The sequence below is a fragment of the Culex pipiens genome, chromosome 2 (assembly GCF_016801865.2).
Source record: "Culex pipiens pallens isolate TS chromosome 2, TS_CPP_V2, whole genome shotgun sequence".
NCBI classification, from domain to species: domain Eukaryota; kingdom Metazoa; phylum Arthropoda; class Insecta; order Diptera; family Culicidae; genus Culex; species Culex pipiens.
In genome coordinates, this window is record NC_068938.1 from 202,521,491 (window position 1) to 202,535,990 (window position 14,500).

The window sequence follows — 14,500 nt, forward strand, 5'->3', positions numbered from 1 at the left end:
TACTCAAAACATTACACAACCATTTTTATGCTACAAGCGAAAGTATTGATGGATTTTCATTGTATTGAAATGTATGGAAACATTATTAAAACCTATTTTTTTAATTTTACAAAATACAGTGACATCTTGATTTAAGCAACACAACGTTATGTTTATGTTGCCAAATTGGGATATCTTAAATAGTGTATTTTTAAGAAAAAAAAAAACTAAGAAAATATTCCTAAGTCACGTAATCAACAAAATAAATGATTTTTCCTCTTTCAAAAATATTAAATTGATTTAAATTTTAAAATATTTTTTTATCAAAATTGAATGTTGTCAAAAACAGGAAGACACCTTACTCAAAATTTTACAAAATACTCAAATTTAACAAAAATCTCAAAATTCACAAAAATCTAAACATTCAACAAAATTTTTAAAATTTTACAAGGCACACAACATTTTACAAAATACGTAAAATTTTACATTATACTAAAATATTAACAAAATAATAAAATTTTTACAAAATTCTCTAAATTTTACAAAATACTCTAAATTTTACAAAATACTCTAAATTTTACAAAATACTCTAAATTTTATAACATACTCAAAATTTCTTGGTTTTAGCAACACATCGTTATGTTTACGTTGCCAAAATTAGGAAATCTTGAATAGTGTATTTTTAAGAAAAAAAAAGAAAAAAAAATCACGTAATGAACAAAATAGATGATTTTTCGACCTTAAAAAAATGATTTTAATTTTAAAATATTTTTTTTTTTATCAAAGTCGAGTTTTGTCAAAAATAGGAAGACACCGTACTCAAATTTTTACAATATACTCAAATTTAACAAAAATCTGAAAATTTCACAAAGATCTAAATTTTTTACAAAATTTAATTAATTTTAAAAAACACACAACATTTTACAAAACATTAAATTTTTACAAAATGCTAAAAAAATAGCAAAATTTGGTTAACATTTTCACTGTTTTTAATTTTGAAATTTAGAATAGTTTACGAAGTACTGTTTTACTTAAAATGTTCATTTATATAATTTGGTAATTTTCAATACAATCTCTTATAAAATAGTTTTTTTGTAAATATTTTAGTGAAAAACTGTAATGTTATAAGAATCTTTTCGAAATTACGCGTCGCCTCATATCTATATTGTATACTCTGAAAACTTGAATATTTCCAAAAAACCAAAAGTATTTAAAAAAAATATTTTAAACTTTTGTGTGTATATCAGATGGAAATTGTATGAAAATTGTAGTATTTTCAGGATAGGGTATTTCGTAAAATTTGAGACATTATGAAAAAATATAACTTTATTTACACTTCGGCTTTTAGTATGTCAACAAAAAAAAAATAACAAAAATTTTTTTTTAATTTTTAACCTTTTTTTTGTTATCAAAATTGGAAAACTTATGTAGAATTTTGTCAGAAACAAGACAAGGAGACGTTCATTTCGTCTATCTCGTCTTTTCAACGTTAAAAAATTCAACAAGTTCCAACATCGTTTTCAACAGTGCCCCCCTTCGCCAAGCCCCCCGAAAGGTCCCCACGGGGCGGCCAAAGCCATGCTAGACAACTCTACCACACCAACCGTATGCCAAGTTTGGAGTCGGGAAGACCCGATGCGGCGACACTCCTCTTTCCGCATCTCTTCGTTGTAAGAGAAACAGGTCTGTGACTTTTGCAAAAAAAAACGAAGGTATGCACGATGTACTCATATCTTCATTCCACTAATGAACCAACAAACTATACGCGAGGTTGTTGATTTTGCAGCATTGCAGCCGTCGTCGTCATATTTAGTCATGAAGGAAAGATTTTTTTTTTTGTTCAACCATATTTAAACTTGCGTGCGAGGGCTGGATCTCGGGGTGGACATGTTTTCCGGCTACCTTCGCCGGCCTGGGTGCAGGTTGAAGTTATGGAGTTGGAAGCCAAGGTGTAACACTATTGTTTTCAGAATCCGCCACCCCGAGGTTGGTCTGAAATTTCAGCGAAAGTCGACTTGACGTCTGAAAAGTGGCGTTCATAATCGTAACTTGAGATGTATGAGAGGAACGCAGATCATCCGTGAACAATGAACAGCAGCAGGCAACGGCACGCATGCAGATGTTCAGCTTCAAGGTATTGGCGGTGGGACTTAATTACATGTCGAGAGAAGAGGCTCGTAACGGTTGGTTGGGCTTGAAGTTGTCTGAGGTTTTGTTATGTTGATTAAGGGTTCGGTGGAGGCTTGAGTTTCGTGAGCGATTTCTGACAAAATCTTCTTTTTTCTGCATTCTTTTAGGTTATGAATCCGATCTTCAAATCGTAACATTTTGCTTTCTGTATCGCATAGAAGCAGTCTCCAAACTCTTTCAAAACCATAAAGTAAGACTTTCATTCATACCTTTTAAAAGCAGACATTATCACCTAATAAAAAAGCACTCTTCCCTCGACAATAACCGGTATTGCCCATTGATCCCCTTTCCGAAGTCGATGAAAACAAACAAGATCATTTCCCCAAAGATCGCCGCCCGTCCTAACGTAAACGATCCCCGCCCAAAGTTTGTTTAGAAATCATCTGTCAAGATTAATTTCCTCCTCGACGTTCACACCAAATCTCCAACAAAAACTCTGAGTAGAAACACACGTTCTCGTCCGGCTTGCCCCCAAAAAAACACCATTATTGTTGTATTCCTCTATTTTCAGAACGCGTCGAACGTCCAAACTGGCTCGCGACCGGATGTCAAGTGATGTGAGCGAGAGAGACTTGGGCGCGCAAATCCGTAAGAAGACGTATTCTATTACCCGTGACGGATTTCGGCGGGGGCTGGCTTTAACGAGACTTTTATCGCCACCTCGGACAAATGGTTCTGCTCAAAGTTATGACTTTCATTAGCGATTTACGATACCAGCTGATTAGTATAAAGGAGTCCCGCTAGGGTTCGGGTTCAGTCTTCCAGAGTAGAACAGAACGATGGCAGCGTCAGCGATGATCCGTATCTCAATCGTGGTGATAGCGGTGCTCGTTGCCTACTGCCAGGCGCAAACGGACCGATACGGTAAGATCAGCCGAGTGCTTCAAACGAATGCGCCACCTTCAATTTTTTCCGTCTTGCAGCCGATATGTACCGCGGACCGGTTGTGGCTTGCTCGGAGATCTCCGGCTACATGATCAAGCTGAAGGAGTTCCTGGACGAGGAGTGCACCAAGTTGCCGGATGGATGCCCCTGGAGGGTGATCCGCGCGAGGAAGTGGTATAGCCGCGTTGCCAAACAGATCGATAAGGTGTGCCAGGAGTTGCAGATTGATTAGGTGGATTTGCAGAAGGTTTTTGTAAAGAAATTTCAGATAAATATGTGAGAAAAAAACAAATTTAAAATGGAATCTCAAGAAACACAAGAAATCAACTATTTCTATTAATTTTTATGAATTTTATGAAAACTTTTAACCAAGAAACGACATTTTTTATTTTTCAAATTTCCAAGTTAATATTAACATTTGTTTGATATGGTCGAAAGTAAGTAATTTTGAGCCTTTTCAAATGTTGATGTCAATTTGAAAATTTCTAAAATATTGTTATACAAGAGATCAAAAAATGTGACGATACTTTTTTTTTTTAATCAAATGCAAATTAGCAAAGGTTAGTATTTTGGTATTTCGGTATTAGGGTATTTCGGTATTTTTGTATTTTTGTTTTTCTGTATTTTGAAATGTTCAATGCTTTCACTAAGAATATATATTTTTTGAAAATCTAGTAAGTATCAAAGTAAAGTATGTACTCAAAATTGTTTACAAAATACCGTATTTTTTCGAAAGTACTAAAATGTCCATAATTGGCATTATGGGTATCATTAGAGTTTTTTTTGCTAAAAACTAAAATTTTCACAAAATACCGTAACTTTTCAAAAATACAAAAAATTTCTAAATTTGCGATATGGGTATCAAACGAAGTTTAATTTGGTTTGCTTTTTCACATTTAAAGAGTTTTTTTGGAAAATACTAAAATTTTCACAAAAAACTGTATTTTTTCAAAAGTACTCAAACTTTCATAATTTGCAACATGGGTATCAAACGAAGCGAAAGTTTGTATGCTTTTTTCACTCGTATAAATTTTTTTTTTAGGAAAATACTCAAATTTTCACAACTTACCGTATTTTTCGAAAATACTTAAATTTTCAAAATATGCAATATAGCTATCAAACGAAGCGAAATTTCGTTTGCTTTTTCACAGTGTTAGTGTTTTTTTTTGTGTATGTATGAAGCATGCAAAATTTCGTTTCGTTTGATACCCATTTTCCACAGTTTGAAAATTTGAGTATTTTCGAAAAAATACGGTAATTTGTGATATTGCATTTGAAAAAAACTACAATAAATTGAATAAGCATGCGAAATTTTAATTCGTTTGATGATTGCAAACTTTAAAAATATGAGTATTTTCGAAAAAATACAGTATTTTGTGAAGATTTTAGTATTTTCAAAAAAAAATACTCTAAAAAAGTAAAAAAAAAAATACACAATTTCGCATCGTTTAATACGCATAATGCATATTTTGAAAATTTGAGTTTTTTTTGAAAAAATTCAGTAATTTATGAAAATTTTAGTATTTTCAACCAAAAAATACTTTGAAAAATTAAAAAGCATATAAAATTTCCAATATGGGTATCAAACGAAGTAAATTTTGTATGCCTTTTCATTTCATTAGATTTTGTTTTAGTTAAAAACTAAAAATTTCACAAAATTCCGTATTTTTTTCAAAAATACTTAGATTTTCATAATTTCTGGTATCAAACGAAGTTAAATTTTGTTTGTTTTTTCACATTTAAAGAGTTTTTTGAAAAATACCAAAATTTTCACAAAATATCTTATTTTTTCGAAAGTACTCAAATTTGCATAATTTGCGAAGCGAAATTGTGTATGCTTTTTCACTCGAATAAAGTTTTTTTTTTTTTAGAAAATACTCAAATACTAAAATAACTATAATAAATTGAATAAGCATGCGAAATTTTAATTCGTTTGATGATTGCAAACTTTAAAAATATGAGTATTTTCGAAAAAATACAGTATTTTGTGAAGATTTTAGTATTTTCAAAAAAATACTCTAAAAAAGTTAAAAAAAATCAAAAATTTCGCTTCGTTTGATACGCATAATGCATATTTTGAAAATTTGAGTTTTTTGGAAAAAATACAGTAATTTGTGAAAATTTTAGTATTTTCAACAAAAAAAAAACTCTGAAAAATGAAAAAGCACATAAAATTTCAATTCGTTTGATACTCATATCGCAGATTTTGAAAATTTAAGTTCTTTCGAAAAAATACGGTATTTTGTGAACAATTTTTAGTACATAATATACTTTGAAACTTACTACATGTTCGAAAAATATATTCTTAGTAAAAGCATTGAAAATGTAACATTATATGGTTGTATTAATCGATTTAAGAAAGATTAAAATAGTAGTTTATGCAACAAGTTGCAAAAAGAAGATTTTTTCAGCACGAGTTGTACATTTATCCAACGAGGTTTACCGAGTTGGATAAATACGACGAGTGCTGAAAAAATCAAGTTTTGAAACGAGTTGCTTACAACATTTTTTGCAATTCCGAAAAACGCTTCTTTAATGGAATTTTATGTCAAATATTCACGTGTTTAGTAAATTCATCGTTCAAAGCAAAAAAATATTGAAAAATGTTACTTTTCGGTACTAGTGTTGAAAAGTTTAACTTTTCAGCACCCATTTCAGTGCTGAAAAGTAGAACTTTTCAGCACTGTTATTGAAAGGTATTAATTTTCCATTCTGTTATTTTTGGTAGGAAAAAGTAGGCCGTTTCGTTTCTCCAGAAGGACAGGAAAAGTTGACAGTTTCACAGTGGAATTGCAAAAAATGAGTTATTGTTCATTATCGACGATAATCGTTATTTCGATAATTATCGCCGATAATGGACAATAACTCATTTTTTAAATCTTTCTTAAATCGATTAATACAACCATATCATGTTAAATTTTCAATGCTTTTACTAAGAATTATCGTTATCGTCAGACGATAATATTATCGTTGATTATTTTATAGATTAACAACCTTGGTATTTTTGTATTCACTGTTTAAAATTCTCTGCCTACAATTCATGAAATTATGGATGTTTCACGAAATCGTGAATCTAATTATTCACGAGTTCATGATCGAACTTCATGATTCCAGAAAGCAAGAACAGTTTTTATTTCGTGAATCGCGTGAATCGGCGAAATGTTTCAGATTTGTTTCTTGGTAGCTTTTATCTCAAACCACATTCATGGATGACTATTCTAAACATTCGAGCATATGAATCATTTACTTATCAAATCATTCACTTTAAGAATGTGAACGTTCCTAAATTATCAGATTGGAGCACCATTCTCAAATAAAATTTAGTTGATTCTTTCGGAGATGACTGGAATCTGGAAATCCCAACCCTTCAATTGTACGTTCACTAAACTTTCACTCAGCAAACTCTCCTCGTCCTCGAGACTCAAATTGCGGATTATAAATTCCCTGCTGCAGAGGGATTGCATCCCGACATCCGTCCCCGGCAATTCGACGCCCAACCCGCGATCACGTAAACCGTATCATGAATATTCAAGTCCGATGCCCTCGACGCTTCACATGTTGCAGATTCGCTTGCAAATCTCCGCGGCTAATTTATATGTTAATCACCGCGCACTGACTTCGGTTCGGTTGGCTGAGTGAAATGTAAATCCGATCCCAACTAACCAAGCACACACCAATTTCGTTTACAGGTTGAACATGGAGTAGTACCAACAGCGGACCTCAACCGAATTTGGGTGTGATCATTATTTTTTATTTCAAAGACAGTCTTTCTCCTCTTTACGCGCGCACGAGCATAAAGATGATAAATTTCCCGTCGAAACGCGACGACTAATTGGTGATTTACTACCTGTACGCGAGAGAGGACACAGAGCCCGAGAGTTATGAGCCAATTATCCCGAGTGAAAAGACCCCGGGACCGTTAGCAGCGCTCCACCAACGGCGTTTATGGCACAATGGCCAACCGTACTGACCCCGGGTAAACTGCGTTCTCAGCATGTGAGTTGAAGTCAAATCTTTTGACACCGAAAGGCAGACGTTTGACGTGCGAGAGATGACTGACTTTGTATACCGGGTTATCTATGGCGGGTCATCAATCGCTGGATCTCGCTTTGTCAAGTTGAGTTGGCTGGTTGGGAAACTTGCGAGATCTTGGAATTAGGAGTCGGACTACCTTCAAGTTCTATGAGTAGTTCAAAGAATAACTGTGAAATCTGTTGTTTGAAATCTTAGAAGTAACCAATTTCATGGAGGTTACAGATCTTCAGCGTTCTCTACATTAACGGAAGCGTTTCTTCAAGTAATCCGGAAAGAATCACTCTTCCAAACAATTTCACGGTATTCAGCAACTTTGTTTGAAGTCAGCCTTCAAACTAGTCCATAAATTTACGTTCATTCCATGTAATCTTCCATAGCCACGATGTTCACGTTAAAGTTCATAGTTCTGTGTTCCCTAGCTCTGCTAGCATCCGGACAGCTTCCTCTACCAAGTAAGCCTCCAAATCCGAGAATCTTCCAAATCACCCAAGAATCTTCCCGTAGATAACCAATCCACGGAACTCCAGCCGGCATCCTCCGACCCGCTGGAATGCTGGGAGATCGTCGGCTACCTGAAGGGACTGCATCGGTTCTACGACCGCAAGTGCAACAGGATGGGCAAGCGCTGTCCCGGGAACTACCCGTACGCGATCCAGTGGTTCGAGCAGGCCAGTAACATGCTGGACGGGGCTTGCGGTTGCATTGCCGGATCGGTTAAATTAAGCACTCAATAAAGAAGTTTGTTATTCCTGGATAATTTGTTGAGTGGTCATTACACGGTTTATGTTTGGGATTGGCTGATTAGGGTGATCGTATAAAAGGTAGCGAGTCTCAACCGGAAAATTGCAGTCCCAAAGCTGATTCGACATGGTGTCCAAGGTGTGCTGGATACTACTTGGAGTGTTGGTGACCCAAGTTGTTGGAAAGCCTGTGACCGATGAAGGTAGTATGAAGAAATGTCTCTCCTAGCGAATACTACAAGTAATCAAAAGAATGGAATATCCCTCTTCCGGACTATCCAGATCGCGATCATGATCGAGACCCAACTTTAAATGAGATAGCGACAAACCAACCTTGCGGCCAATCGTCCGGATCCTTGGGCAAAACGCTCAAGTGTTACGCCAAGGGACCACTGCTTTCCAAGGATCTGCTCCTACCAGCGAAGCGCAACGCCGTCCAGGTCGACACCGGTCCGATCAGCTGCGAAGAGGTCACCGGATACATCATGGCCCTGCATCGAACGTACAGCCGACGGTGCGCCAACCTGGCGGATAGGTGTCCCCCAGAGTACCGGTACGCCGTTTCGTGGTTTGGCCGAGTTTCCCGCGATATGGCGCAAAAGTGCGACAAAGAGAGTGGTAGCGCCGAGAATTGATCAATAAACGCTTGATTATCGTAGAATGACCCTAACGGATCGATCAATATCACGCACAGATGGTCCAAACCCATTGTTCTAACCGGTATAAAACGCTTCTCCGGCCTCCAAACATCTCGTTCTCTTCCACCAACCATGATCACCGCGTTGATCCTCTCGCTTCTAGCAATCGCCCAAGGCCTGCAGGCTGCACCCGCCGGTTCCGCCGGCTGTGACCCCGCCTCCAACTCGATCTCCGGCTTTCGCAAGTGCTACTCTCGCGGACCGGTCCTAGCCACGGCCATGCTGCCGACGCCGCGATCGTACGGCGCGGCCGGTTCGATCGTCGTCAGCTGCGAAGAGATGACCGGGTACATCCTGGCGCTGAACCGGTTCTACGAGCGGCGGTGCGTCCGCATGAGGCAGGAGTGTCCCCAGGAGCTGCAGTACGCGATCACGTGGTTCGCCACGGTCGGGACGGATTTGGCTATTCAGTGTGACTCGAAGCGGAGCAATGGTATGCTGTGAGGTTTGTGGTGTGATTTGGGGGCGTTGGGTTTTGCTAAGATGTTGATGTTTTTTTAAGCTGCGTTATCGGCGGCGCACGAGAAGGACTACGATAGTCGGTTTCCGGGTAAGGAATGGTTTGTTAAGCTTTTGTAGATCTTTAAAATTGTTTCTGTTTCAGATATCTTGGCAGAGGTAGATTACGATCCGGATCCATGTAAGATCAACGAATACCAGCTCGGTGGATATCAAATGAATGTTTCTTTTTTTGCAGACTATCCAACGTATAAGCCTGAAATAGCCTCTCCAGGTCCAACTAAAAGTAAGTCATTGTAGAGAAGCCAGGATTTCAGATAGGATTGACCACAAATAACAAGGATTCGCAAAACATTGTATTCAATAAAGAAGATACTAACAAATGTTACCTGATTGTTATTTACAATACTACTATTCAACCAATACGACCAATCCAGAGGCAATACGGGTATGATCCGGGGGCAATGTCCGACGACTTCTTGCTTGTTATGGCGGTAGACCAATAGGTCTTAAATCCAGGGAGTCTTCGGATGACCTACTACACCCAATTTTATCTGTAAAGTAGTCTACCAATCTCTCTGAGGCAATACGGATATGATCCGGGGGCAAAATCCGACGACCTTTTGCTTGTTATGGCGGTAGATCAACAGATCTTAATTCCAGGGAGTCTTCGGACGACCTAGAACAGCCCATTGAATCTGTAAGGTAGTCTACCATACTTTCTGAGGCAATACGGGTATGCTCAGAGATCTAAAACCAATGACCTTCTACTTTTTATGGCATTAGAACAACAGGTCTTAACTAAAGGGAGTCCTCGGATGAACTAGGACACCCAATTTTATCAGCAAATGAGTCTACCAAACTCTCTGAAGCAATAGGGGCATGATCCAGGGTCAAAATCCGACGACCTCTTGCTTGTTATGGCAGTAGACCACCAGGTCTTAACTCCAAGGAGTCCTCGGATAACCTAGAAAATCCCATTGTATCAGCACAGTAGTCTACCATACTCTTTGAGACAATACGAATATGATCCGGGGGCAATATTCGACGACCTTTTTGCTTGTTATGGTGGTAGACTAACGAATCTTAATTCCAGGGAGTCCTGGGATGTCATAGGACACCCAATTTTATCAGTAAAGTAGTCTACCATACTCTTCGAGGTAATACGAGCAAAACTCGACGACCTCTAGCTTGTTATGGTAGTATACCACCAGGTCTTAACTCCAAGGAGTCTTAAGGATGACCTAAAACATTCCATTGTATCAGCAAAATAGTCTACCATTCTCTCTGAGGCAATACGGGTATGATCCGTTGGCAAAATCCAACGACCTCTTGCTTGTTACGGCGGTAGACCATCATATTATTTGAAACAAGCCTGTTTGGAACAGCTGAACCTAATCAACATAGTTCAAAACAGATCTTCAGAAACAGCTGGTACTAAAACCGCTCAACCACGTATCCAACTCGTATAAATCCCAGCGATTCAACGCCTCGAACTCCTAGTACCAATCAACCGGTCAAAATGATCCGTCTACATCTGACACTCCTTTCCGTAGCCGGGGTCTTCCTGACCCTTCGCCCAACCCTCGCCGAGGTCGACGCCGAGTCCAGCTGCATCCCGGGCACGTTCTCCACCATCAAGGCGAACCTGCTGCGCACGCTGATCCTGTGCTACGTGTACGACTGCCCGGAGGACATAACGAACGCGATCGCGAAGGACTTTAACAAGTTCCACCACTACGATCTGCATCCGGCCGCGATGAAGGGCGATTGCGCTGGCGGTGATGCAGCAGCAGCAGCTGGCGCACCAGCTGGTACACCAGCGGCATCAGCTGCTCCAGCCGATCCGGCTAAAGCCGACGCTGCTCCTGCTGCAGGTGACGCTGCTCCTCCCGCCGATGCTGCTCCAGCTGAAGCGCCTGCAGCTCTTCGTCGGCTGAAGCGTGACGCACCTGCTGTCGCTCCCGCCGCAGCACCTGCCACCGCCGCCGAGGAGAAGGCCATCGAAGTTCCGGTGCAGGTTTTGAGCAAGCTGGCCAAGCTAACGTCGGCGCTGGAGAAGGACCGTAACGCGGCGCTGTCCGCGTGCACGGACTGGATGTCGATGCTGAACAAGCTGCTGATTGACATCATGCAGGCGAACAAGCAGTGCTTCCTGGAACCGGCCGATCGCTACCCGGCGGAACTTCCGGACGACGGTGCGGAGATCGACTGCGACGAGATGACGGTGTACATGCGCCAGCTGCAGAAGCACTTTGGCGGACAGTGCGACTCCCAGGGCAAGAACTGTCCGGACAAGCTGAAGACGGCCGTCAAGTGGTTCGGCAAGGCGTACAAACAGCTTGGTAGGAACTGCTACTACGATGCTTATGAGTACATGGATAGCAAGTAGGCGGGTTTTTTTTATGAAATAAAGAAGTTTGAAGAGTATTTTTTGTATTTTATTTGACAGGTAACTGTCAAACTAGCCGAGACTCGAACCTGTTGTTGTCACAAATGTTACATTTTTACATGCTGAATACCAGATTTAACCTAAAATCCGTGTTCTTTATGGATCAGACATTGAAAAAAAGCTAATTTTGAACAAGATTTGAACTCATACCTACTGGTCGACGATACATCGGTTTGTCAACTGATCTACCAGCTAAGCTTAACGAATGAGACGATTTAATGAGTTGTCGTATCAACCTCCAACCAGTGCTGTCCAGCTCGTTAGGAAACCCATTATTCAGCTGATTGTTTCTTCCAAAAGCTCTGTTCCAGCTCGTTTAGGAGCCCATAAACAAAGCGATTTATTCCAATCAAGTGTGGTGCGCCAATTGCACAACCCCCTGAACAAGTCGTCGCGCGGCGACAAGTGTGCTTGTAGTGTAGAAGGTGGACCTGTTCGGAGGAGTTTGGAACCCACACGCTCAGATCTAGCTTGAATCGAAGACCGTGACATGGCTGGATATTGCCTTTTGGAGAACTCGCGCAGGTTTGTCACAATTTGGAGCATCGTGCTTGTTCTGATGATTGGCGTGACATCGACGTTGGGAGGTATAGAGTCGAACGGTTGATCGTGAAAAATGTTCAATTAATTCTTGTTTTTTTTAACCAGAAATGGAGGAGAGCGTCGACTGTGACGAAGTGGTGCAGTACTACAAGGCGATGGACAAGTACTTGGCGAAAAAGTGTGACTCGGATGAGTGTGATGAGAAGTACAAAAAGGCGCTTGAGTGGTTTCAGCGGGCGCAGAAGCAAGCGGCTAGGGAGTGCTACTACGACATCTATGATGACCATTAGGTTAAGCTTTTAATATCTAATTAATGACATGGTAGTTATTGCTGAAAACATGTTGGGAAGAATACGCTTCAAAATTATCATTAAAATTTCAATTTATTTAAAAGAAATACAAGAATCAGCATCACTAACGATCTAAATGCGAAAACTGAAACGGCTATTAACTGGTTTGAACTGACTCGGCGGCAAACAGCTGAAGGATTGCAACTTCGGTCAAGAATGTTTGATGACTGTTAGTCGCGGGTAGTGATGGATGCTGTCGGTTTCAATAAAGAGTTAATTAAGAGCAATAATAGCCTGGTTTGCTGATGATTGTCGAGTTTGAACGGAGAAGTGTGCAAAATTTATGTCGGAAATCTTAGCTGGATAGTACTAGAATTGAGTAATTAAAAATTCTGATCAAATTATTTAAAACTTCAAACGGTATTGTTTAACTGACGTAATTTTTTGTTGATTTATAGAAATAAAAATAAATCAGTTTTTAGAAGAAAAAAAACAATATGTTGAAATTCAACTGCTCATGACAATCAACTACTTTATCAAAAAGTTCATTTAGATTGGCTACCAGTATTTTTAAGCTTGTTTTGAGTTTTAATTAAATTTAAATATCTGAAAATTCATCAAATTTGTTATAGTTAATCTTAAGTTTTAAAGTATCAACAATTTGGGATAAATTGTAAATAAACAATGAATTTGGTATTTCATAGCCAAAACGAAAGAAAGTGTTGATTGAATCAAAAAGAATTTTCGAATTGATGCCCAAATACAAAATTTAATATTGCTCTGAAATATTTTTTTGGATATAAAATAAATAAAGAAAAAAAAACAGATTTTCACGTCTGTAGTGCTATGAACAAATAGTGTTTTTTTACCTGGCTACAAATTTGAATTAAAAAACAGAGGTTTTCATATATCTGGACGAATAAGTGCACCAAAAATGATAGTCAAAAGGCAAACCTAACAAAATAACAGTGCAATATCTTCTTTTTATTAAACATAAAAATAAAACAAAAATACACGCTACAATTTTAAACATAATTTTGACAAATTTTATGTTTAAAAAAATAGTAATTTTACCTCTAGAAATGTGTAAATTTACATATTTTTATGTGTAATTTCACATATTACACATGAAACGAAGTAATTTAAAACTTTCTTTAAATCTTCCAAAATCAAACTTTTGTTACTGCGTACCTAAATGATGTTTTTGAGAAGGATTATCGAAAAAAAGGAGAACAATGATAAAAATACATGAAATTTAGATGATTTAATTTTTTTGCTACACAATCAAATGAATTCGGAAGAAAATTTGTTTCACCAAAATTGTAGCGAGATTTTTACATTTATGCATCACAACAGTAAATATAAAGTCCTAGTTAAAAAATAAACAAAAATGCATATACAAATATATTTAACTGCAAAAAAGCACGTTATAGTATTTACCGAAGCACCAATAATTTTTTGAATTAAAGATATTTTATACAATCACCTCACTAAATTTTTTTTCATTTTTTCCATTATATTTTAAATACATAAAATTTATATGAAAATATCACATTTCTGAATGTAAACAAAATTTGAGTCAGAAAAAATATGTGAAATTCCTTCGAAAAATATGTAAAATTACGTCTTTTTAAAAGTAATCATTTTTTTCACACAAAAAATTAACAATCAAATTTACAACTTCCCAAAATCCAACTTTTTTTAACTGTGTAGTTTATATTTAATTTTCAGTATTTTATAAGCTGTTCTTGTTGTTTTTATAATAGTTTCAAGCATATTTACAGTAAAATGTCAGTATTTTTAGCGTATTTCAAGCAAAGCAATGGTAAAAAGTGTAAGCAAAGAGTCTGTCTTGATCAGTAGCGTGTCCAGCTCCTTGAGGAAGGTGGGGCAATAATATGGACGTTTTGAATATTACGTCGTTTATGGACAACCCCTGACCAAATTTAGAACACACTTCTGAGGATGGTGGGGCAGTTGCCCCATGTTGCCCCACCCTGAGCACGCTAGTGGTCATGATCACGTCAGTTGATGTTTTCTTTAGAAACGATTCTTTGTTTACACTTCGAAATTGTTTTTTAAATATTTCAAAAAATTACCATCATATTTGCTTTGCGGTTAAAAAAACATTTTCTGGAAAAAATAAATTTAAAAAATGCATTTAAATATTAAAAAAAAAAACGTTTTAAAAATATATCAAAACTGAAAACTTTCAACGATTACTCAAGT

At 37.7% G+C, this 14,500-nt stretch overlaps 4 protein-coding genes across 5 annotated transcripts in view; 3 read left to right on the top strand and 1 right to left on the bottom strand.

Moving 5' to 3' along the window:
- LOC120418142 (SLIT-ROBO Rho GTPase-activating protein 1-like) overlaps positions 1-14,500 on the bottom strand; it is a 106,486-nt gene that overhangs the window by 34,948 nt on the left and 57,038 nt on the right. The gene's annotated exons all lie outside the window — the stretch shown is intronic.
- LOC120418148 (uncharacterized) lies at positions 7,877-8,493 on the top strand. Of its 2 annotated transcripts, none has more exons than XM_039580445.2 (2): positions 7,877-8,032; positions 8,082-8,493. In XM_039580445.2, the coding sequence occupies exons 1-2, from the start codon at positions 7,957-7,959 to the stop codon at positions 8,462-8,464; spliced, it is 459 nt and encodes a 152-aa protein (XP_039436379.1). In that variant the 5' UTR covers positions 7,877-7,956; the 3' UTR covers positions 8,465-8,493. The 2 variants fall into 2 exon arrangements, with proteins under 2 accessions (XP_039436379.1, XP_039436380.1); XM_039580446.2 differs by having other exon boundaries at positions 7,879-8,032; positions 8,112-8,493.
- LOC120418146 (uncharacterized) lies at positions 8,585-9,380 on the top strand. Its single transcript, XM_039580444.1, has 4 exons — positions 8,585-8,960; positions 9,030-9,077; positions 9,132-9,167; positions 9,225-9,380. The coding sequence occupies exons 1-4, from the start codon at positions 8,600-8,602 to the stop codon at positions 9,284-9,286; spliced, it is 507 nt and encodes a 168-aa protein (XP_039436378.1). The 5' UTR covers positions 8,585-8,599; the 3' UTR covers positions 9,287-9,380.
- Positions 10,479-12,689, top strand: LOC120418144 (uncharacterized). Its single transcript, XM_039580442.2, has 2 exons — positions 10,479-12,025; positions 12,087-12,689. Exon 1 carries the CDS (start codon positions 10,509-10,511, stop codon positions 11,376-11,378), a length of 870 nt encoding a protein of 289 aa, XP_039436376.1. The 5' UTR covers positions 10,479-10,508; the 3' UTR covers positions 11,379-12,025; positions 12,087-12,689.